The sequence below is a fragment of the Bombyx mori genome, chromosome 18, assembly GCF_030269925.1.
Source record: "Bombyx mori chromosome 18, ASM3026992v2".
NCBI lineage: Eukaryota > Metazoa > Arthropoda > Insecta > Lepidoptera > Bombycidae > Bombyx > Bombyx mori.
The window spans coordinates 14291924-14318259 of NC_085124.1; the positions used below are offsets into that span (position 1 = coordinate 14291924).

The 26336-nt window shown below is 37.6% G+C and overlaps 1 protein-coding gene across 1 annotated transcript in view; it reads left to right on the top strand.

The window, feature by feature from the left end:
- Nucleotides 1–19429, top strand: part of LOC101741576 (acyl-CoA:lysophosphatidylglycerol acyltransferase 1) — a 313338-nt gene extending 293909 nt beyond the window's left edge. Inside the window, exons 5-8 of the mRNA XM_021348855.3 lie at nt 10072–10208; nt 10987–11123; nt 11580–11767; nt 12156–19429. Coding sequence (XP_021204530.2) covers nt 10072–10208; nt 10987–11123; nt 11580–11767; nt 12156–12395 — 702 coding nt within the window. The 3' untranslated portion in view covers nt 12396–19429. The remainder of the gene's footprint in view (nt 1–10071; nt 10209–10986; nt 11124–11579; nt 11768–12155) is intronic.
- The last annotated feature ends 6907 nt before the right edge of the window (nt 19430–26336 follow it).

Sequence of the window (26336 nt, forward strand, 5' to 3'; positions counted from 1 at the left end):
GAGTTAGTCGACAGGGAGGTCAAGACTTTTTCTCGGTTTTTATCATTTTATTTAGACGTATTGTGAGTACCATAGTACTGCACTGGTAGATATAGCGTACCGCTCTATGCCATGGAGCACTACTGATCTCCAGTTTGAAGTATGAGATAAAATCCATGATACAACAGCATAATGACTATGACATGTCTGAAGATGGATGATAGCATTCTCATGGTCATGACTGAGTGATCAACTTAAAAATTAGGCCATCGTTAAATTATAATATTCCTAATTATATTTACAGATTAAACAAAAAAAAGCACGTATGTAAAAAGCTGTACATTAGAGGAAAGCTCAGGAGTTATGTTCAACATTATAATAAGTCGTAAAAACCATGCGGCTTCAACATAAAAAGCTTCTGTACCGCAACTCGAACCCATTAACAATTATAATCCGGGTGAAGTGGCCGCCGAGCTTGAAAGAGTACTTGTAATGCAAATTAATTGTAACTGAGCCGTGTGTGGGTGTGTGTATTGTGCGGTGGGTTCCGTATGAAAATGATTTTGTTTGATCTTTACCTTGGGCATCAGTTTGGTTCAGTAGTTTATGTGTCCACCGCGGACAAACAACATGACACGTAATTTATATAATATATTAAGAGGGAATTTTAAGAGGGTACGAGTACTAAAAAAATTATCACTTTTAATTGAAGACATGAGTGGATTTAATTGTTTTATTTTTTATTGCTTAGATGGATGGACGAGCTCACAGCCCACTTGATGTTAAGTGGTTACTGGAGCCCATAGACATCTACAATGTAAACGCGCCACCCACTTCGAGATACAAGTTCTAAGGTCTCAGTATAGTTACACCGGCTACCCCACCCTTGGAACTGAAACGCATTACTGCTTCACGGCGGAAATATGCGGGGTGGTGGTACCTACCCATGCGGACTCCCAAGAGGTCCTACCATCAGTGAATACGCAAATTATAATTTTGCGGGTTTTATTTTTATTACACGATGTTATTCCTTCACCGTGGAAGTCAATCGTGAACATTTGTTGAGTACGTATTTCATTAGAAAAATTGGTACCCGCCTGCGGGATTCGAACACCGGTGCATCGCTACATACGAATGCACCGGACGTTTTATCCTTCAGGCCACGACGACTAAGGGGATATGATACAATTTGCTAATTTCGAGAAAACTGGCAACAAGCTTTTGTCACTTTTCTTCGAACATAGCTCCTTCATCACATGCAATTTCTTAAAATAGCCTTAAATCCGGAGTTTTAAGGTCTAATATAGTTTATAAGCACATAACACCTTTAGTCATTGCTAAGCCGTGTATGTGTGTGCGTGTGTGTGTATTATGCGGCGGGTTCCGTATAGAAATGATTTTGTTTGATCTTTACTTTGGGCCGAGCTTGATTGATCGTCTTTGTTACTAGTTAGGTTACATGCATATGACACGGATACTGGTTTACCTTTCGCGAAATATTGTATGCCTCAAACCGCATGTGTTTGAAGTCGTCGTGGCCTGAAGGATAAGACGTCCGGTGTATTCGTATCGCTAGCGATGTAAAGGTGTTCGAATCCCGCAGGCGGGTACCAATTTTTCAAATGAAATACGTACTTAACAAATGCTCACGATTGACTTCCACGGTGAAGGAATAACATAGTGTAATAAAAATGAAACCCGAAAAATTGTAATTTGCGTAATTACCTGCGTAAGGACCTCTTGTGAGTCCGCACGGGTAGGTACCACCGACCTGCCTATTTCTGCCGTGAAATTACTGCTTCACGGCAGAAATAGGCAGGTCGGTGGCATAGGTAGTCGTTTCGGTTTGAAGGGTGAGGCAGCCGTTGTGACTATACTTGAGACCTTAGAACTTATATCTCAAGGTGTGTGGCGCATTTACGTTGTAGATGTCTATGTGCTCCAGTAACCACTTAGCACCAGGTGGGCTATGAGCTCGTCCACCCATCTAAACAATAAAAAAAATAAAAATCCTTCTTTATATTCTCTATATTATAGAGTCTATAAGTGTGGGAAATTTCATACTCCTCAGTCCACGCAATTTTCATAAAACAGGGTACAAAGTTTTTGCTTCACGTATTAGTATATAGATGATACAGATTTTACGTCCACTGCGATCCGCAAGCTAACACTAAACTCAATATAGACATCACGACACGGAAGCTATCAAACTCGGAACAAGCTGAACGTAGCGAGAAATTCAATAATGCCCCGATCAAGCACAACTGTTACTTAACTAGTGTTCGTCGTGTAAGTTCGCGAACGAAGGAATTGTATCAGGCACGTGTGAGTTTGAGTCGTGAAAAAAAAGATGTGTAGTGTCGTGGGACACCGGATAGGAACGAAGTAAGTTCCTTATTATCAAAATATTAATTTTAAGTTCTATTCGAGGTATAAAGAAAATAAAACTGGAGGTTTCGCAACAACCCACGGTCATTCGGTAACGTGCGAACTTATTGTGGTACACTTCATTCACGGTTGTTTGCATAAGAGTTAGTGTATTGCGCAAACGAACGCTCTGAGATCGTGGTCAATGAATGATAAAAAAATATGTTATTTTTTGAACGTCATTACAAAGTTAAGTCGTACACTGTGTGCATTACTAATAAAAATCTAACGTTACCGACGTTTTTTCCCGGTCAGGGTACCCCTCCGCATCGTCCTATAAGGAACTTCGTTCCAAAAATGTTCTTTTTTTTTCTTACCTACCTATTCTAGTGACCTCAAGGGGTCTTTTTTTTTTTTATTGCCTAGATGTGTGGACGAGCTCACAGCCCACCTGGTGTTAAGTGGTTACTGGAACCCATAGACATCTACAACATAAATGCGCCACACACCTTGAGATAGAAGTTCTAAGGTCTCAGTATAGTTACAACGGCTGCCCCATCCTTCAAACCGAAACGCATTACTGCTTCACGGCAGAAATAGGCGGGGCGGTGGTACCTACCCGTGCGGACTCACAAGAGGTCCTACCACCAGTAATTACGCAAATTATAATTTTGCGGGTTTGATTTTTATTACACGATGTTATACCTTCACCGTGGAAGTCAATCGTGAACAATTGTGAAGTACGTATTTCATTAGAAAAATTAGTACCCGCCTGCGGGATTCGAACACCGTTGCATCGCTATGAATGCAGCGGACGTCTTATCACTTAGGCCACGACAACTTCAAAAATTTCATACTAGATTCGCCGAACGAGCAGGTGACCTCACGGGGCTTTAACATGAAGAAGTTGCTAACACTAGCAAGAGCAGTGCATCATAGAATCTACTACCGGATCGGAAACACGACCCACTGAGAAAATCCGGCGAGAACTCAGCGGGCTGTGTCTGTGGGCTTAGGGCCAGTGTTACCAATACTTCCGATTTGAGCCCCGTGAGCTCACCTACACGCTAGGACAACGCTGATATAGCCTCTCAAGGCTATCAGCATAGGTAAGAAAAAATACAGGTGTGGCACTCGGCGACTGCCGCAGTAAAGCTATTGCATAGCAATTTTTTACAACTCATGCAATTATAATTAGACAATAATAATTTAATATTGATACAGTAGTAAAATAAAACCACGCTATATTTATAAAGATTAACAAAAGCAAAACATTAACTGTCCCCTTCACACTCATCATCACACACGCTAGACCGCGCGAGAGAGAGATGGGTAGACTTTTCATGATGCGCATGCAGTGCGACGTCACGCCGCGCGCTTATTCACAAACAGTACACAAGCGCAACGTGTGAATGTGTTGAACGCGAGCTACATGGTAGGCGGAGTGGGGGGTGTTAGATTTTATTTTCGTTACGGAATTTCTTGATTCGGTCACCGCGCTCAAAGCCCGCGATAAAAGCTATGCAATAGCTTAAAAACTGTGGGTAAACCACATGGATCTTCTGTCTGTACAAAGATATGGATGTGCGGTCCCGCCTTCTCGGGACGTGGTCAAGAGCCCGTACGTGTCTACTACCATCTCGTCCATTTCTATCGCGAAACAGTCCCGCATTCCGTTTCAAAGATGCTTCTTGTTACAATTTCGAAATTTGAATCTTGATCTAAAGTACTAAAGTCTTCGCTTTGATCTTGCGTTCTATAGTATAATATAAGGTACAATTTTAAATAAGTTTAAATATATCGAGGGATAAAAAAGGGTTTTTAGTTTAAGTTGCATGCTTGCAACTTTACATGAGAGCCATTTAAGAGTTAAAGTTTGGAAAAAATATCATAACAAAAAGACTTCGGCTATTTGAACGGAGTATTGTATATATTTATTGTATTCCACCTTCGAGCCGACGAATTGCCAATGTTATGTACGCCATTACTGTCACATGAATCAGGCCACAAATTAAATAGCTTAAGTCATTTTTAATGTTAAATGTTTGTGATGTGGCAGTACTTTTTTAAATAAATAATTAAATGAGTAAACTTAATTAAAGTTCAATTAAAAACACCGAACTGTTGATGTTAATACTAAATAAAACGGACCTTTGATTACAAAGATAAATGTCGCGTATTAAGGCAAACGTCGCTTAAACCAAATTGCCTTTCACCCCTCGATATTATATAAATATATGTCGTCAATAAACTCATTTCTATATTGTCTGTGATATTTAAAATTAAAATACTATTAGTGTTGATATCGTCTGCTTCCTTGTTCGCTTGATATTGTGATAAATTTTAATACGTATCGATTCCATCAAAATACGACCTAGCGGTATAAGAGAAATGCGATTTAGAATAACCGTCATCATTTAAGCTTTTATTACTAAGTACTAGTGGTCCCGCAGTAGTCGAAATTCGACTATAATTGATTAAAATTATAAGTTTCAACCTTATTATGGTCCTATTGTTACAGATTTCGCCAAGACTACACTATAGACAAATACTCGTAATATTAAAGATAAACAATACTAACCTATTCTCAATTTGACCACAGCCTTTAAGCAATAACAAAAGTTTGACAATAAAGAAAGAGTATATGTGTGTATGTCAAAGACACGGTAGTGTGTGTAATGTTTTCTTTATTGATTTAAAGTATATTTTACGCATTATTTAAAAAAAATTAGCATTGTGCACTTCTTCTCTATATTCTCTATAAGTGTGGAAAATTTCATACTCCTCCGTCCGCGCAATTTTCGTAAAAAGGGATACAAAGTTTTTGCTTCACGTATTAATATATAGATAAATGATGGCAGACGAGCCACCGTCCACCCGTTGAAAACAGATCAACGTCGCCCACGGACATTGACAGTGCAAAGTTCGGTGCAACCGTGTCGGTTCTAAACTTGAAAATAAGAAAACTCTTGAAACATATTTTTTTTATTGCTAGATAGGTGGACGAGCTCGCAGCCCACCTGGTGTTAAGTGGTTACTGGAGCTGATAGATATCTACGACATAAATGCGCCACCCACCTTGAGATATAAGTTCTACGGTCTCAAGTATAGTTACAACGGCTGCCCCACCCTTCAAACCGAAACGCATTAACTGCTTCACGGCAGAAATAGGCAACATACTGAAAATTTTACCAAATTACAATTGCTTACAGAAATAATAAGTTCGTTTTATTTGTAATCACGAGACGGGGTCGTCCATTTCTGTTGCACTTCGCATCGTCCGCTCCGTAAGTCTGGTCACGACTCGGGCGATTCTCCACTGCCGGTATATGTGTCGATTAATTTTCGTTGTAGATGTCTATGGGCTCTGGTAAACTCTTAACACCAGGTGGGCTGTGAGCTCGTCCACCCATTTATAGAATAAAAAAAAATAAAAATAAAAAATCTTCAAAATTATAACTAAACTTATGTCCTTAGTGTTCGACTTTAATTGCCGTGTGCGAACGAGTTAACAGTCTACATGATGATAAGCGTTCGTATGTAAAAAACCTGCTATCAAGTCCTTCGCAAAGGATTCTTAACCCATTCTGAGTGATTTCACATTACATTACAAATTATATTGTGATAGTTTAATCTCTATATATAAAAATGAATGCTGTTCGTTAGTCTCGCTAAAACTCGAGAACGGCTGAACCGATTTGGCTAATTTTGATCTTGAATAATTTGTGGAAGTCCAGAGAAGGTTTAAAAGGTAGATAGGTGATAGAGGTAGAGGTGAGAGAGGTAGATAGAGAGGTGAAAATGTTCGGAATGAAATAAAAATAACAATTTTGTTTTTCTTTTAATGTGTAGCCCAAAAGCTTAGGTCTTTTATTTATCGATTGAGGCACTACGAAGTCTGCCGGGTCAGCTAGTTTAGAATATTTATGATGTATCAGTAAAGTAAATTAACAGTGACTCTTCTCATCACGTAATATTATTTTTAAAGGAGTTTTAATTAAACATTAATTACATTTTCGTGAATTTCAATTGTTGACAAAGCAGTCGTGCGTTTCGCTGTGAAAGATAGGATAGTTATTATTTCAACACTTCGGTCTTATGTATCGCTGTGAGCTAAAGATATTAGAAAACTGTTTCTTATCACTAATCAGGTGAACAATGTAATGATCGAGTTAAATGACCCATCCAACTACTACTAACTAATCCCTTTAGAGATGTGTCGATACCAATGGCAAACCCTAACGCAATACGTAAGTCGTTAACTTAGCGTTGTACAAAAGACCCGGCCATCGTTCCTGATTGGATCGCTCCACGGATATGTTCCTTACTTGGAACGGTTCACTGAACCCGTGGGAAGGACAGTCCGCGAGTGCTACACAAAATGAATACACTACAGTAGGTCAGGTCAAGAATATAACAATTATAGCTTACAAACTTGTTTTGCGCGCACAAATTTTCCTGAGGACTTCGTTGAGCTCAGTTTCACTTTTATTTTCTTTTATTTAATAATTTTCATAGGTTCTTTTATTGACAAATTAATCGGCTACATATGGATGCCAATGACGCCCAACTCCCGTGAAGAGATTACTCATTAGCACAATTGAGTTACATTATGAGTTAAGTTTATGATTAACCTACAGGAGTTAGTACCAACATTCTGACTAATACATGCACACAATCGTGCGTCGTTGCTTGAAGAGTAGAATAACACCATCGTACGAATTAGAAGACTTCGGACTTACATCTCAAGACGCTGTCAAAGTGAACCTTCTCTATAAGTCTAGTTTTGTGGTCAAAGAAATCGTAATCACATAACCTCTACATCTAAAGGTTTTATACTTTGATGTGAGCGCTCACGGTTCAGTACAAAAACTAGAATAAATCTTTCGAAAATCTAATAAAAAAATCTAGATTTATTTCCTACATACTTTTACATACTTAGTTTAAGTACGTGACTTAAGTATGTAAGCTTTGCTTGAAACTATATTTGTTTGTTTGTTAGACTTTGCGAACATGCAATGGATGCAGTGGTGAATCCCTAACGCAATGTACCAATCACCAAAAGGTACAGGTATAGGACAGAGATTTACTGATAGTAGGACCTTTGAGTCTGCACGGGTAGGTAGCACCACCCCGTCTATTTCTGCCGTGAAGTAGTAATGCGCTTCGGTTTGAAGGGTGAGGCAGTCGTTGTAACTATACTGAGACCTTAGAACTTATATCTCAAGGTGGGTGGCGCATTTACGTTGTAGATTTCTATGGGTTCCAGTAACCACTTAACGCCAGGTGGGCTGTGAGCTCGTCCATCCATCTAAGCAATAAAAAAATTATAAAAAATAATAATATTATTTTACTGTTCAATGGGATTCTAAGGATACGATTACCAAAAATATTATCACTTTTAATTGAAGACATGAGTGGATGAAGGGCAGATGATACAATTTGTTAATTTTGAGAAAACTGCAACAAGCTTTTGTAACTTGTACTTTTGTCTTCGTACACAGCTCCTTAATCACATGCAATTTCTTAAAATAGCCTTAAATCCGGAGTTTTAAGGTCTAATATGGTTTATACTAGTTTATAGGCACTTCATTCAATGTAAAACTCAAAAATCTTAAAAATTGTACTTAACCCCTTCATCCACTCATGTCTTTAATTACTATTGTGCATTATATACTATGTAATCGAATTACTAGACTGGTGTTAGGCCGCTCAGTCAGTCCGCCCGGGTAGGTGCTGGTATCCTGCCTATTTTTACCGTGTAGCCGTCATGCGTTTCGGGTTAAGTGGGGCCACAGAAATGTCATTGGACTTTAACGTTAAGACGGGTAGTTGCATTCAATTACCGGTTTTTTTCGGCTCCTCTAACCAATTAACCACTTTATATCGGGTGGGCCGTGAGACCCAAAAAATAGCTTGTTTTTAGTACCTAATTAAAAAAAAGGCTTGTGTGGTTTTATGAAATCACGGTAAAAGTGAAACTTTTTCATATTATAGACATTAAACTCTGACAAACAACATTTACATTAAACACTGACAAAAACAAACGAAATAGCGTGGAGCACAGACACAAATGAGTAATAGTCTATACACTACACGGTCAGCTGCTGCGAACTATAGGCGCCGCCATATTGGCCTTGGCTACTCTCACGCGCGCCTTTCACTTTATCCCTACTCCGCGGCCGACTATCACGCGACATGCAACACACAGACGAAAAAGTTTGAGACGATGTACTTAAAAAAAGTTTCACTTCACTAACATTACATTGCAAAAACAAAAAAAAATCTTGAGTACTATTCGATCGCGTAAAAACATAACAGTCCATTTTATTTAATAGTATTAGTTTATTGTTAGTAAAGAATTGAACCTTGACCCGTGGTACGTGAGATCGCGCAACTAATACCAATTACGCAGCTTAAGGAAGAAGTAAAAAACGTTTCTATGCTCGTACCTGTTTAAATGTATTATTTTTGTGGTACTCTAACGCATTTGATGTGTACTTTAGCCCACTGAGTTTCTCGCCGGATCTGCTCAGTGGGTCGCGTTTCCGATCCAGTGGTAGATTCTGCGAAGCACTGCTCTTAGTAGGGCCAGTATTAGCAACACTCTACACGTCACTCACTACGTCACGTCACTATCTACACGTCAAGGAGAAGCTAAAATAGCCTCTATTTTTTTTTGTCCTACCTAATCTGATAGCCTTGAGAGGCTATTTCAGCGTAACCTTAACTAGTAGGTGAGCTCACGGGGCTCAAACCGAAGTGATGCTAACACTGACCCTAGCAAGAGCGCAGTGCTTCTCAGAATCTACCACTGGATCGGAAACGCGTCCCACTGAGAAGATCCTGGAGAAACTCAGTGGGTTGTGTCTATGGGTTAATTCGCTCGTCGAGCCCTTCGTCGCAAGCGACAGGTTCGACGAGGAAAGGCTATTAATAGGTAGGAAAAAAAAAGTTTACTTTTGAGACTAAACGCAGCTATCGATAACTCTATCGATGTCGATGAATGAGATTAATCGCTGAGCCGGATCTTTTGAAGCCACTCAGCAGATTGGCTGACATTTAAATTCAGATTTTGTTTGATCTGATCAAAGTATGGAGATTAATTAAGTGAATATCGCAGATTCGTGCTCCGGCACGTTCTAGTGTTTGGAAAATTCTCTGACATCCATGCTTCACACAAGGCTGTCCATGAATTACGATAGTAAATGCCTAGGTTGCATAGTTAAATTGTAAATCTAGACAAGCCTTTGACAAAATCAAGGGGATATAGCGAAGGTTTAGCACACCAATAACTAGATAAACATTATTGTTAAACAAAATTCTCGTCTGACGAAGTCCACATATATATTTTTTTAAAGATAAAACAGAGCTAATTCGAATTGTTCGTGAAAAGGAAATCACGATATCGCATCATCAAAAGTCATTTTCCCAAGGTGATATCTGACTAATAATGTAACTTAACTACTAATGATGTCTAATAATGTAAGTTTAAAAAGTTACAATAGTCGGGCTGGATCTAATACGAGGAAGAGCAGGGCATATCTTCGGTTGCTTATTCAAGTGCTCAATAAGTCTGTAGACTGTGGGTATTTCAGCTTAGAAAAAGGTATCTTTAAAATCTCGACAAAGGTCGATCGAGATTTTAACGTCACCCTAGAAACTTACTGAGGTTTGTCCTCTAAAAGCGGATGAAGATATTTATGTCCCTTTTTATAACTACAGGGTAAAGCGAAGAGAGATCAGTCGCTGGAGGAACTTCGGCAGCATATCCACAAATTCTACATGCCTCTCAGCAGGCAGTTCATGGTGCTCTTTCCGGAAGGTGGATTCTTGCATAAGAGAAGGGAAGTCAGTCAAAGGTCAGTCGTTTTCTTTTTGTTACCTAGTGTAGCGGTGAGGTAGAAAAGTGCTGTTTATTGGTATGCCAAAGTTAACACCAGCTACTCATGACTCCTCTGAAATAAAGCTGTTGCGGTAGTCCAAAATCACAATGGCCGCCCATATTGCGATCTAAGAGTAAAGTTTCAATTTTCTGAGTGACTGGTTTGAAGTTGCCTGCAATGTTTGTCATTATTTGCTGATACGTAATTTTGTAGATGCGATAAATATAGTATAGAAGGGCTATAAACAAAGAATATATATTCATAGAAAAGGCACTTCGGTAATGTCATCTTGACATTATCGTGGAAATACAGAGAATACATATTAGGTATGATATTTTTAACTTTTTAGTATTCGAAAATATTTTTTTGTGCAAATGTTTATGATAATAGAAGGCAAATTAAAACATAAAAAAACCGATGACGTAAAAGAGACACCAAAAGTAGAAACTGGAAAAGTCTACCTGTGGTACGTTGCAATATTACCAAGATACTACTGGGGATATAACCCTGGGAGAGTTGACGTCAGGCGTCAGACCGCATGACAAGAGGTAGGTAATGCTGCGTCGATCCCACATAATGTCTACATATATGAGCAATAAGAAGAAAAAGGGACAAAAGGGGGAAAAGACAGGGAGACAGTCAGGCCTGTATCTTTAGAAGCTGATGATCATTAGCATACAACATCTAACCATCTGTATATTTGCCTGCACCCATCTAGAGAAAATTAAATAGTTTAATACAAATCTATATTTAGGTTTGCCGAGAAGAATAACTTGCCGAAACTAGAATACGTATCATTACCCCGAGTTGGAGCCATGAAGGTGATCATGGAAGAAATAGGACCAAGGAGGAATGAAGGCGCTGGTACTTCTAAGGACGAATCGCGGAAAGGTAAATCTTCTACTTAATTTTAAATCAATCCAATTCTTGATACGTAGTATTTGATTAAGATATATTTTTTTTAATATATTGCTAGTCAAATTGTGGCTTGAAATGCACTCTATGGTTTTTTTTTATTGCTTAGATGGGTGGACGATCTCACAGCCCACCTGGTGTTAAGTGGTTACTGGAGTATAGAGACATCTACAACGTAAATGCGCCACCCACCTTGAGATATAAGCTCTAAGGTTTCAGGTATAGTTACAACGGGTGCCCCACCCTTCAAACCGAAACGCATTATTGCCTCACGGCAGAAATAAGCAGGGTGGTGGTACCTACCCGCGCGAACTCTCAAGAGGTTCTACAAACCTATGGCAATGTGTTTTTTCAACTAAGATTGGAATAATAATCGTCCAATTCTACTTAAAATTTAGAAATGAAACATAATTAAATGCATTATTCCAACAGATGACAACTTTAACCAAAGCAAACATAAGATGATAGTGGACAACAATGTGGGCGACACCATCGAATGGATCCTTGATGTGACCATCGCTTACCCTGATCGAATACCCATCCATCTTCAGGATGTCGTATGCGGGACCAGACCACCTTGCACCACACATCTTCATTACAGACTCTATCCTAGTACTGAGGTAAGGAAATACGTAAACTTGCCGGTTTGAGATTCGGTGTCCGAAATATTCTACTCACCACGCGATAATTGAATTATTGGCTTTCTTTCTCGTACTTTGCTCATCATTCTTCTATTTTAAGTGCCATATAAAGAAGATTGTCCATCGTAAACATGGCTTGAGCCTTAGATGCAACAAGTCTAAATCATTCTTGTAGACTTTTGGTTCTTAGTTAACATCCCTAATTAAAATGATTGGCTGCTAATCTCAATTGGTCACTTATTATATATTTCTTTGGCCAAGACTTCCTTGTGTGTAAATAATTTGTGTGGTCGGACCGCTATGCAGAATTGGGCTTAATATGGCTGCCTAGCTCTAAATAATTCAATCTTCTCATGTTCTTCAACAGGTACCAACAGACACTGAGGGTATGACCCAGTGGCTATACGACAGGTTCATAGAAAAGGAGAAAATGCTGGAGGAGTTCTACAAAACCGGAAAGTTTCCCAGCAAGGGAAACCCGTCGGGATCTGTGGTCAGACAAGTACGGCAGGACAATCTTCGATACCTCATCCTGCATTCGTTCTTCATAGCTTCGACCTTCATCCAATACAAGTTCTTCAGTTTGTTGTTCAGTTATTTTTGGTAAAATTGGGGTACACGTGGAACGCTTGATCAGCTGCTAACGATTTTAATTTTCACAACAAAGAATTAACATATCATATTGTTTCCGAGTTATATTTTTTTTTCTCCGTATTATTTCATTTATTAAACTGAGATTGCGTTTCACGTTTTATTTAAGAGGAGAATAAGTAATTAATTGATTCGCTTTTTGTGTTGAAATATAAAGAACGAAATGTTTCAATTATTTTTTGCCATACGAACTCAAAAGCATTTTTACTGAAGGCATAAGTACATTTTAGTTTTGGTTTTTTTTTGTGTTTACTTTATTATTATAACGTCCATGTAAAAAGTTACCTCGATTTTGACATATTGAGTATTATCTAGATTTGTCAGTGCCGTGGGCACGATAAACGACCAATATCACTATTTAAGAATAAATAACCGGACCGTAAGGAAAACCGATTGCGTATAAAAATTCGGTTTTCGGTTTTCTCGGTTCTATGCATTCTGTATTAGTGAAAGCGTTCGGAAATGCTATTAGGAAATTCGGCGTTTAAGAAAATCTTGCAAGTTTTTATGAAATGGTACTTAATGCTTAGATTTTATTTTTGACCTTTAACATGCAGACAGCGGCTTTTGTAGGCAACGGCTTGGCTCTGCCCCTGACATTGGTGAAGTCCATGAGCGACGGTAACCACTCACCATCGGGTGGGCCGCATGCTCGTCTGCCTACAAGGGCAATAAAAAAACCATACAACATACAATAGAAGTTATTAGTGTGAATCCTATCTGACAATTGTAGTACTTTAGTATTGAGCTTGGAGAACGCATTTTCTATTGAATCCCTTAATCATTTTTATGACACCTATAGGATGAGATGTATTAGTGTTATCCTAGGCTTAGAACGCTGCGTACATAAGCAACACCTTAAATAGAAGGATCAATTTCAATACCAATGAATTACAGCCGTTTTTATTCTGACTTGCATAGCTTAAAAGTTCATGCAAAGAATGAAATTTACATTATTGATAACAGCTAATAATAATTAAGAAACTTCTAAGTGTTGCAGTTATTGACGCAGTTCATTTCCTCATAATAGGCAAAAGATAGATAGATCTTGTAGTTTTAACGGAAAAAAAGAAACCATTAAAAGAAGCTTGGACAATAAAAAATAAATCTATTAATAATTGTGTAATATTCAACCACTACATAAAAAAAACCATATCAACAGGTATTATTGTACACTCAATAATTGTTACTGAAAGAACAGAATTTATAAATATTTAAGCATTAAAATAGAAATAATATTTTAATATTTACAACAACACAGCTCGATATCAGACAGAAAGGAACAATGATAAAAATTCCAAAGCTCTGTTAGCAGATACCATTTACGTAATATTTTGTCGTTCGGTAGTTCTTAATTTTTTTTTTGTAACCTGTTCTTTATTAACACGCTTAAGTCAGTCAGATCTCGGGCAATTAGTAACTGCAATAAATCATTTCCTAGGAGCATTTCTAAACGCGTTATTACAATGTGTGCTGTGACATTAAGTCAATACATAAATAAAATAATTACCTAGTATAAGTTTGCTTCGCGCCGAACCAAATAGGGATATATTCGTCGTCCCTTTTTTTATCGATTTTATTAATTCGATGTCGATTCTCGATTTTGCGGGATAATTTCTCGGGACTATTGGAATTCGGGATCCCGTTTAGGGTATGTAATATTGACAGACTGATTCTGTATGTTGTAAAATGGCTGTAGAATTTTAACTTTTCGGGTTGCATATCTATGCACATTCATCATAATTATCTATATGTTTGGGCGCGCTAGTAGTTTTGCCAATCGAATTCAATTTCAACAGCGCCATGAAAGCATGGGCTAAATCTAATTTTATTATATTTCAATCGATGGAAAACAAATTTATTAAATCCTTGAAATATGTCCAAAACAATATTAGAAAAATATTGTTTGTGTGTGTGACTACTGGAAAATTTACCTCTGATTGATAGAGATTCACCTCTATCAGTCCGAATCAGTTAACAGGGTTCGCTTTTTCTCTGATCAGTAAGTTTACAGCCGAAGTAACACCCAGAAATCAGTCAGGAGCGTTAATTATAATAGTATCAAACAATTTCTAAATTAGTTTTAAGTGAACAGTCTAATGGACAACAACTTTAATGCTTTCAATTAATTATTCAGGAAAATTCCTTTTTTGTTGTATGCTATGGCCGTATTTTTATAAAGCGTTATAACATGAAGTCTCAGACACACTTACTTACATTACCACAAGACACACTTACATATCGTCATCGGTGGCAGACGTTCCACTCATTCATAGACATCACAAAGAACTATTCTAGTAAAAAGTAATCTTCGCTTTTACCGAAGGCGCTCAAGCAATGGAATGCTTGTTATTAGAAATCCTGGGGGTAGGTAGCAAAAACGACCTCGTCAAACTCAGTATATTGTATCTGAAGTCTGCTGAAATGGCGCTATTATGACAACCAATTCCATTTCGTGGAATGTTTGACAATTTATTCATTGCGCGGATTTTCTATAATTTCCTTTGTCGTATCGCTCATGTCAGAGCGTTCGTGCTCGTAATTCAGCATCATTGCTATGGGCAGATGCTATGCGCTTCACGAGTAATCACCACTCCTCCCGGTTTCTATAAATAATAGAAGCGTTTAATTACTTTTCACCTAACCATGTCTATAATGTATCTATTCGTTATTTTATTCAATCTGGGTTGTAGCACCGTTGAGTTTCATCTCTGATAATTGCATATATTTTTTATTTGAATATTAGAGTATTTTGCTTACGAATTCCAGACATGGACACAACATTACAACTGAGCGGAAACGTTATGAAACGATAAACAGCAAAATACATTCAATATTAATAATCAAATCAAATCAAATCAAATCAAAAAATTTTTATTCAACATAAATGAAAGTACATACTTGTTGAACGTCAAAAGAACTACCGCCAATTCACAAGAACTAGCCTCCGTCCTGAGAAGAATTGGCAAGAAACTCAGCGGGCATGTCTTTTTTTTTACATATAAAATTATTATTTATTTATTTTTTAATATTATTATTTTTTTAAATATGAATTTTTTACACTGAGTATTATAACGTAACAATTACTACAATATTGAAATGCCTGGAGCGAGCAACTCATTCCCACTTTGTGCAATCTTCTAGATAATCATTGACTTTATAGTAAGCTTTATTGCACAGATGTTCTTTAATAGTTTTCTTAAACCTATGTATATGTAGGTTCTGAACATCATGTTGGATTTTGTTGTACAGGCGCACAGACAAACACCCGAATGAATTTCGTATCTTATGTAACCTACTCATCGGCACAACAAGCTTGTGTTTGTTCCTAGTATTTCTATTATGTATGTCCGACTGTTTAGGAAACTCCTCAATATGTTTACGAACATACATCAAATTTTCAAAAATGTACTGGGATGGCATAGTGAGAACTTTAATTTCTTTAAATTTCTCCCTCAGGGATTCCCTTGAGTGCATGTTATAAATAGCACGTATAGCTCTTTTCTGCAGAATAAATATCATTTCTACATCGGCCGCATTGCCCCATAGCAAAATGCCATAGGACATGACACTGTGGAAGTAACTAAAGTAAACTAAACGAGCCAATAACTATATATTCGTATTTCTTCCGTGAAGCAGTAATGCGTTTCGGTTTGAAGGATGGGGCAGCCGTTGTAACTATACTGAGACCTTAGAACTAATATCTCAAGGTGGGTGGCGGCCTTTACGTTGTAGATGCCTATGGGTCCAATAACCACTTAACACCAGGTGGGCTGTGAGCTCGTTCACCCAACTAAGCAATAAAAAAAAAGTATTACATATATTTGCGTCATTAGTTTAAAGCCTACCATAGATAATACACTTAATATTAGGCCTACTAACTATTATTATGATCGCAGAGAAAGAAAAAGAGCATTCATTACAAATGATACATAATATGTATCACATTAAAGTTGTTGTTCATTATTTTTTATATATAAATAAGATATTATAGGTAACTTTTTTTTCTAAATAACGTACCTTTTCACGATACAATATACGACTCAGATTTTTCTTAAAAGTATATATATAGTTGGAGTTGAAAAAATTCAAAACGTATGCCAAAATTTTTGCCGTAAGTGCCTAGGCTTAATTGGTTATTTACTGCCGATATTGATGGCATGTCTATGTGTTATCTTATGTGTGTTGCTAAGGTGTCTTATGTTGGAACGGTAAACTATCGCCAATCTTATTGTATGATTAAGCTAGAAAAGTTTGAGGAAAAGAATGAAAATGAGAAACACTTATCATTGAATTAATCGGATTAAAAAGATAACGTAGATCATATTGTACATGTCAATTTGTGTTGAAACAATATATGGACCGTTTATTTTGAAAGTGGTGTAAGTCCATTTTTGAGAAAAATCAGTTAACACGTAATTCATGCATAATTTAATGTAACTTTTTATATATAACTAGTTCGTGTTTAATTTCTCAAAAAAATCCCATGTTTTGTACAACTTAAAATCGGTCGGTAAATGAAAGTGGTGTAAGTCCAATTGACAGAGGTAGGTGGCATAGCCATACCCCATATGATTTGCCTGTATTTTTAAATCAACAAATATAGTAACCCTTAATTTTCTCGAAACAAAAGAAAATGGACTTACACCACTTTCAAAATAAACGAGATGGACCGATCTTAGTTTCTTGGCAACATAACTTCGATAAAACTATTGATAGGCCGCGGATATCGGCCGATAGTTTATTCGTAAATTTAATTCGGTGATTGTGAATACTAATATTTGGGTCACAAAGAAGTGAAATTGTAGTTTTTTTTTATACTAATAGATATAAACAGTCGCCTTTTGCGGTTCCTTTTCGAAGTGTAAGTCCTAACTTTTTATCACTTTCTTAATAGACCCTTAAATAAATATGCTTACACACTATCTCTGTTCACGTTTTAAATCGTAGTTAAATAATTAACAATAATCTATACAAAATAATGTATTATTACCTAAAGGTTTCTTCAAAATAATGATTTTAATCCAGGTTACTAAGGAATATTTTCCTGCACAGTTTAAAATATACTGCTTTTAGTAATTATCTCACTGCTATTAAAATTTAGCAGCTTTTCGATGCATATAGTGGGTTTTTTTCCGAACACTTTGTTTTTTCAAATGAATAAAAATGAGTCAAAATTCTGATTAGATCAATAATGTATTTGCGAAGGCTTATTTGTGTGGTTGGTAGCGAAGAAGTGGATCGCTGTGATTTTCGTAAAATGGACCCAGACGTAAGATTTTTTTGTGTCGGGAGAAAGGCGCTCGTACATTTTTGTTCTTACATTGTTGGATTTGATGTAAATTTACTTAATACTCCGTTTATCGCGTGTTTCAATAAACACAGTTCTATTGTATTCTTTGTATTACAAAATATTTAATGTCTATATTGAAGATTTCTGCGTAACCTATAAATAGAACTTGACGTTTATTAACAAAAAGTCAAATCAAAATAATTTAACATAACTCAACCCACACAGTAGAACAGATCTTCCAACGCGCTTGAAGGAGGCACAGTCCCCAAGATACTGGCCACGTTGCCTCGTTGGACAGCCAGACTCACTCTCTGTGCAAAGTAGTCTTAGCATCATGTGTAACCTCCTTCAAGCGTTTGGAGATTTCTGTTAAAATATTTGTATTTATTCTAATCTTTGTATTTATATTGTTTGTTAAACAGCAGTATTTACTGCGAAGTTAGCCAATCGTCCACACAATTATTAATAGCACTTTTAAATGATTCTATTAAATCCGTTTGTACTTTCGAAGTCACGGAATACTCTTAAACAGAATAAACATAAATTAAGAACGGTTTTATTTAATACTGAATGTTTTTCTTTTTGTTTCTGGTGAATAGTGTTTTGTTTTTCATTGCGTAATGAATTATTTTTATTTTCATTAAGTCATTTAGCTGTAATTTAGTTCTAAGCGTTAATGAAGGCTTTGTTTGTTTGTTTTTTTTTCTTTTTTCTTTGTTGAATATTCCCTACAACTGTACTTTATTTTTAAAGCTTCTCTATAAATTGAGATTCCGATCTCTTGTCTCGCGATTGGCGACTGGGTTTGCGTTGTGATGTCTATGACCTGCCGTACCCGTTTCAAAGCGGGCCATTAGCAGATAAATAATATTTCAACATAATCATAATTTAAATACATGATTTCTTATAGTTCTGTGGTAATCTATAGTCTTATAATTTGAGTTATTTAAATACGTGATTTTCAGGTAAATTGTATCGATCTATCGATATTGATTGACTATTTAAGTCAAATAGTGTTCGTTCGGGTTTATTGTAATAATGTTTTTTTTCTTTATCAAGGGTTGTGTGATAACGTTTTTTTTTTTTGTGTTGTTAAAAATTAGATATTAAGTCGGTTCGTGTAACAAATCCTAATCTTTCATCTCGCTCACGCTTTCTCGTCGTTTGGTGAGCAAGAGAGAGATCGCAATGATTAAGTTCGTGCAATTTTAAGTTACACCATTAATATGTAAGTAATTTACTTTTAGCCAATTAACAAATAATATGTAGTCTTTAAATTGTTTTGGTATGATAAAAATCGTTAATCGATTATTATTGATATGCTCGGTTGGATGTTTTCTTCACTGATATGTTTTTGTTCGGTTAACATCGCATCCACCTTTATTTTGTTTACTGTAAACATTACGTTGTCAATAATTCAGGAGTGAATAAATCTGGCATACTTGGGATCTATTGCTTGTGCTAAAGTTCTTTTTTTTTCGAAATTGCGTGAAAGTGTATAATATTACGTCATTACGTCAAAGGAATTTATGTAAATTAATTATTATTATTGGAGGCAACATTTGTAATGTTTATAATCCTAAGGTGTCTTCATAATAAGCTTCATTTCGTATTATCGTATGACTAGAACGCTTGTGATTTGCTGTTTGTAAATTGATGTTTCACAGTTTGTCAATAAAGCACTTTTGTGGCACTAATCAGAGCTGTTTCGATTCTAATGTCTCATTTTAAAGTTTCCATTTATGATTATTCTAGAATTGTAAGTATACGTGAGACCTTAGAAATTATATCTCAATGTGGGTGGCGCATTTACGTTGTAGATGTCTATGGGCTCCAGTAACCACTTAACACCAGGTGGGCTGTGAGTTCGTCTACCTATGTAAACAAAAAAAAAAATTGTTATAGATATTTTTCTGCTTTTTGTTGAGATAGTTCTACGGTGCTTTTTCCCCCTGCCTTTTCCAGCTACGCTATGGCAGATAGACGAGCTCACGGGCTCAATCTGAGAGAACTACCTAACATGGCCAAAGCAAAAGCAGTGCTTCGCAGAATCTACCACTGGATTGCAATCGCTTCGTGCATCATAGTACGATTAGTGATCTATAAATACTTTAGGAATTCTGATTCATTTAAGAATTGCGTTCGATGTTCATTTAAGGATACTGGTGGTAGGACCTCTTGTGAGTCCGGACGGGTAGATACCACCACCCTGCCTATTTCTGCCGTGAAGTAGTAATGCGTTTCGGCTTGAAGGGTGGGGCAGCCGTTGTAATTACACTTGAGACCTTAGAACTTATATCTCAAGGTGGATGGCGCATTTACGTTGTAAATGTCTATGGGCTCCAGTAACTACTTAACACCAGGTGGGCTGTGAGCTCGTCCACCCATCTAAGCAATAGAAAAAAAACACGCAGCACGCGTCAGAGATGCGAATGTTGCGATAGATGTGTCGAGTAACGAGAATGGATAGAATACGGAATGAATATGTTAGAAGAGGTCTGAAAGTGGCACCTGTGACATAGAAGTTGAGAAGTGCGCGTTTGGGATGGTATGGACATGTGATAAGACGAAATGAAAATGAGGCTGGTAAGAGAATGTTAACTATGAACGTGGAAGGATATAGAGGAAGAAGTAGACCTAAGAAGAAATGGATGGATTGCGTGAAAGAGGATATGGGAAAGAGGGGACTGAGCGAAGAAATGGTATATGATAGAGGAAGGAGTATGGAAGGAGAAAACATGTTGCGCCGACCCTAGGCGACTGGGAGAAGGGCAGGAGAATGAATATTAGCCCAACATGCAGATAAGATCGTGCTTCAGCAGACAGTCAAAATACAATCCCATCGAACGCAATAAATAAAAAAAGAAAAACAAATAATTGAAAAGATTTATATCCACCAAAAACAATTTATGCTGAACAAAGGACATTTCTTGTTCATTTGTCGTTTGCCGTCAAAGTTTTCACAATCACGACCCAGGGACCCGTGGATGTTGAAGACGCGGCGGAAATTCACCTGGCGGGCGGGGGAGGAAGACAAACAGACTCTCATTTCCGGCGCCGCGGCCGCCGTCATCCCCACAAAGTGCGCAGCTTCCCTTGAATCTGGTTAGCGCTTCGTTCAAACGTTCCTTTTGGGATTGTTCGGTTCTAATGTGACATTTTTTATAATGTTAACAGATCCAGCGAGGTTGGATCTTAACGATAATACTATATTGGGATATTGATCAAAGGATACGAGTATCTGGTCTCGGACTACCGGCTAACCTAATCGTTAATTTCAATCATAGCTTTTTAATTACTTAACCGGGTAGACGAGCTTAAAGTTTTTGGAGTTTACTCCTTTAGAATCGATTTACATATATAGGCCCGGGGTATGAAAATTATGGGGACCAAAATCGTACTAGCATGTCACACGAAATGCGTTATGCGCCTGATTGGCTCCTGATTGCGTGATGCGTGCGCGCGCCAATCAGGAGCCAACGCGCGGCCGCGTTATCGCAGGTGACGCCGGGCTGCTGCGCCGGCAGTCCGCCACAAAGCCTCGTACTGATCGCGCGTTTCTCTCATTATTGTATTTTCATATATTTGTTAGTCGTTTGTTTTGTGTCTCGTTAATTTGTTAATAATCTGTAGTGTATCGTGTTGTCGTAATATAGAACTATTTCTCGTATTGTTTCGTTTAATTTTTTATATCCAGTAAACTCCAGTCGTGCGTCGGAGCGGACACACACACTTTTTTTTTTTTTGTTTTTTGTTAATATTTATTTGCAGCAATTTTTTTATTTTCTTAGTTTTTCTATCTATCTTATATTGTCATTTAATTATTTAATAAATAAAAGACGACTTCACAACCGACCTTATGCAAGTTCTATTCACACGCAACAGGCTGAATTCAATAACGTATTAATTTTTTTTTGCTTAAATTAAATGGTAATGTGTGTAGATTTTATGCAGCTATGTGAACCTAATCAATAAAAGTAGTCCATTTGGTGTTGAGTGGTCTTTGGAGTCTACAGACCAGATCAATTACCGCGACACCGATCTTGAGGTCATATACCAGTTGTATAGCATAATGAGTGTCTCACCCTCCAAAACGGAACACATTACGGCTTCGCGGCGGAAGTATCCCGGATGGTGGTATTCACCCGTATGGGCACCGGTAATTAAGCAAATTCAAATTAAACTTTTTTGGGGACTTAATGTTTGTTAAATGATATAATTTCTTTATTCTGGAAGTCAATCGTGAATATATGTTTGGGGGTATAACGACAAAGGGAAGATTTTCCACCAAGCGGGTGATAATGCCACCGACGGTCCGAATGTTGTTGTTTGGAACTTGTATAAATGCAAGCTTTTTTTTTTATTGCTTAGATGGTTGGACGAGCTCACAGCCCAAGAGGTCACAAGAGCACAAGAGGTCCTACCACCAGTAAAAAAGCTTATTTTAAAAATGTTGTAAGCGAGATTCAGGCATCTGTTAAATATCTTATATTGTATGATGGCTACCCGCCACATATGTTTATTAGTATGATTTGAACACTGAAACATTAGCACGATAATTAATAGTAGATTATCAGGTGTCTTCTCCTTACTTCATGTCTTAGAGCACTGGCGGTAGTTGAGAACCTACACGGATAGGTACCGTAATCCTGTACTATTTGCCGGAATTACACACAAGCATTTTTTTTATTGCCCTTGTAGGCAGACGAGCATACGGCCCACCTGATGGTGAGTGGTTACCGTCGCCCATGGACAATGCCCGGGGCAGAGCCAAGCCGCTGCCTACCGCAAGCTTCGGTTTGAAAGATTTTTTTCTCCCAGAATAAGAAGGATAATATGTATTTCATTACCGGACTATTTAGTAGCAGACTAGAATACGATTGCCAGCAATTAGGGAACGATTGAGAAGGAAAACCGAGTAATACCTTCGAGTAAGAAGCTTTAGGCACAAGGTTCAATATTGGCCGCCGATTAACTTATGTTGCATATTTTTTATTGTATTATGTTGTTATGTAGTTATGTTGCATATTTTTGTTGTAATATGTTGTTATGTAGTTATGTTGCATATTTTTGTTGTAATATGTTGTTATGTAGTAATGTTGCATCTTTTTGTTGTAATATGTTGTTTTGTATTTATGTTGCATATTTCCAAAGTAAAGACAGCATATTGGCAGTGCATATGTATTTACCATAACACGAGTATTATGTTGTAAAAGTACACATTGTTTTGCAATATTCCTTATTTAACGGATGCGATATTTCAAGAATTTGTCATTGAACAACTAAAATATCAAACTAGTGCTTGAGTTTATATTTGAAATCTAAAAAAGAACTTCGCTGAGCTTTCGTCGTTTCCACATCGAAGATAGGAATTAATAAGCTCAGCTTTAAATAGGAGACTGTCGCACTGATAAACGTTATTTTCAGTTTTTAGAATTTACATTGATTTCTTTATGGCTATGACCAAAAGTTATTTCGGCTCATTTTATTTTAGTGTCAAGCGTCGGCATTTCTGTGGTCTTGACTATGTTATTGTCCATAGTGACAGGACAACATCAGCTGAGATAAATGCTCGCCTAATATCGTAATAAAAATAAATAAAAATGACTGGTTGAATATGATACCGAATCGCTAATATTGCTAAAGATCATTCAATATGTTTTTATTTTTATGGCTTAGATGGATGGATAAGCTCACAGCCTACCTAGTGTTAAGTAGTTACTGGAGCGCATAGACATCTACAATGTAAATGCCGCCTAACCTAACCAACCATGAGATATGATTTATAAGGTCTCAGAATAATTACAACGGCTGCCCCATCCTTCAAACCGAAACACATTACTGCTTCACGGCGGAAATAGGCAGGGCGGTGGTACCTACCCGCGCGGACCCATAAGACGTCCTACCACCGTCCTATCACGTCCTTTACGTTGTAGATGTCTATGGGCTACAATAACCACTTAACACCAGGTGGGCTGTGGGCTCGTCCACCCATCTATGCAATAAAAAAAACTAGGCCACAGCGAAATATTTCCCTTCTTAAACCTGATTCAAGAGACTGAATCATAAAATTTTCTGTTAAAACCCTCTCTCCAAACTCAAAAGTTTAGTGATGATGTCTTCCTCGTATCTCGTGGTTGGCGTCATGCTTTGATGTCTGTGGATTCCGAAAACTCCGTAATACCAGGTCGGCCGTAAGCTCACCTGCCTATCGAGAGAAATAAAAATACAAGAACGTCTAACAACTGTGTAACATCTCATCACTGCGATTCAGGAATTGTTGAATTTACGTGCAGCGACATCTGTTGATAACAAACTAAATAGAAAAAAAATCTTACGTTACGGACGTTTTTCCCCGTTAGGGTACCCCTTCGCATCGTCCCATAAGGAACTTCGTTCCAAAAACATTTACAAGATACTAGTCTCCCTAATGACAACAATCTGTCTTGAAGTCTGATCTCACAGTCTTGTCTGTTTCTATCGCTAAGCGTTTCTTGGGCCTTAAAATGCCGCATCGCACCAACTCTGCTGGGAGGTCGTCATGAAAATTCAATAACCGCGTCAAACAGCTTTTATGAGATTTTATTACGTGCCTCGACGGAGGCCGCCTCGAGACTGGATAGGAATTTCAAACGACTACAATTTCGCTAATAATTGACATTGAAGATTAAAGGAACTATTTAAAAAAGCTGTCATTATGTTTTATTATTGTTTCACTCATTTTCATTCTCCTAAAATACACTATCAATTACAATTATAAAGCAACAACTTATTTTGGATTTAAAGTTGAAAATTTAAAGTTCCTTAATAGCGAAAGCTCATTATACAGTGAGCGACTATGAGAGTGATAAAGCTGCGTGGGTTTGGATTTGTGCTCATAGCCACAATACGAATAGGACCTTGCCTCGAGGAGTGAGTGTTGAGATGACGGCTGATAGAAGAGAATGGAATAGAAAAAATCGCTGTGCTTACCCCACCTAGTGGGGTAAGGTGGGGAAAAAGAAGAAGAAGAAGCCACAATACGAATATAACCTTGCCCAGTATTCGGCGACGCAGACCCATTTCTTCTAGTTTGATAGTCATATTTATTACATGTACTCATTTAATATAAGATCTAGTAATATTTGGAAAACGAAGGCTGTGAATGCGGATGCCCAGAGCAAACTATACGCCACATTGTCATGGAATGTCCACTAACGAGATTCGCAGGCCAAGTGGAAGATCTCAAAAATGTAACAGAAGAAGCTATCGATTATTTCACAAACTGTAAATTTAAATTATAACCACGCAGTGTAAACTAATGCCATACGATAAATAAATAAACCTGCATTCCGATAGCCAAGTGATGACGATTTAAATTGACTTGCTAAGGCATAGGTGAGTAAAAAAACTTTTTAATTTTGGACACTTAGATAATAGCCGGTATTAGCCAGCTTAGATGGTTGGACGAGCTCACAGCCCACATTGTGTTAAGTGGTTACTGGAGCCCATAGAAATCTACAACGTAAATGCGCTATCCACCATGAGATATAAGCTCTAAGGTCTCAGTATAGTTACAACGGCTGCCCCACCCTTTAAGCCGAAACTCATTACTGCTTCACAGAAGAAATAGGCAGGGTGGTGGTACCTACCCGCGCGGACTCACAAGAGGTCCTACCATATTATTATTTTATGTTATTTACATTACATTCTTACAAAAAGATCAAATTTGAGTTCAGTGTGTTTGAGCAGTAATGTAATAAGAGACATGAAAATTACAAAGATGATTCAAGTAATAAAATAAATTGCATGTGCATTAATTCATAATTATGCAGTGGTTGAAGTTGTTACAATTTTACTTATCAACGTGGGTTCGAGACGCTAAAAATATTATCGCATTAGACATTTTTCACCGACAAAATTGGGACAAACATGCGCTCTTATCTCGGGAACACTTAATCATTCACACTAATTACAACTAACTTCATTGAGCTCAGTACAAATGACAGACATGAACCAATTTCTCAAAGACGTGACGTTCGAATAAACAACGTGTTTACGTCCGCGTGACGACTACGTGACGCGTCCGTGACTCGAATACGTAACGTGGCATTGATATAGTGTGCAATACACTTACTTGTTTGTCCATGCACCTCCAACGCAGTTAGATAGACCATTTTTAATACACTTTTATTAGCTTCAGACGTGTTTTTTTTTTTTTTTTTTTTTTATGATTGAAGGATTACTGGTGGCCCGGAGGCCTTTCCAGTTTCACCAGGACAGGTGGGCGAGCAAAGGCTCAGCCAGGAGGGGTGGGATTTGCTAACAGCTACCCGAGCGCCTCCGAAGGAGACCTAACAACTCAAGAGTAGCTGCTTCGCGAATGAATCTACTACCGGATCGGAATCGCGACCCGCTGAGAAGATCCGGCGAGAAACTCAGCGAGCTGATTCATGGGTTAGGTTGCACGGCGAACTCTTTGTCGAGTTCGACGAGTACGGTTACCGAGGTCCCTAAGCCTGCTCCTAGAGCTGAAGGCGTCTAGTGCAAAGGTTATTGGATCTGATGGATCCGTAAGGACGTGTCTAGGGCGTCGACGGTGACTGGCTGCTGCATGATCAGGAT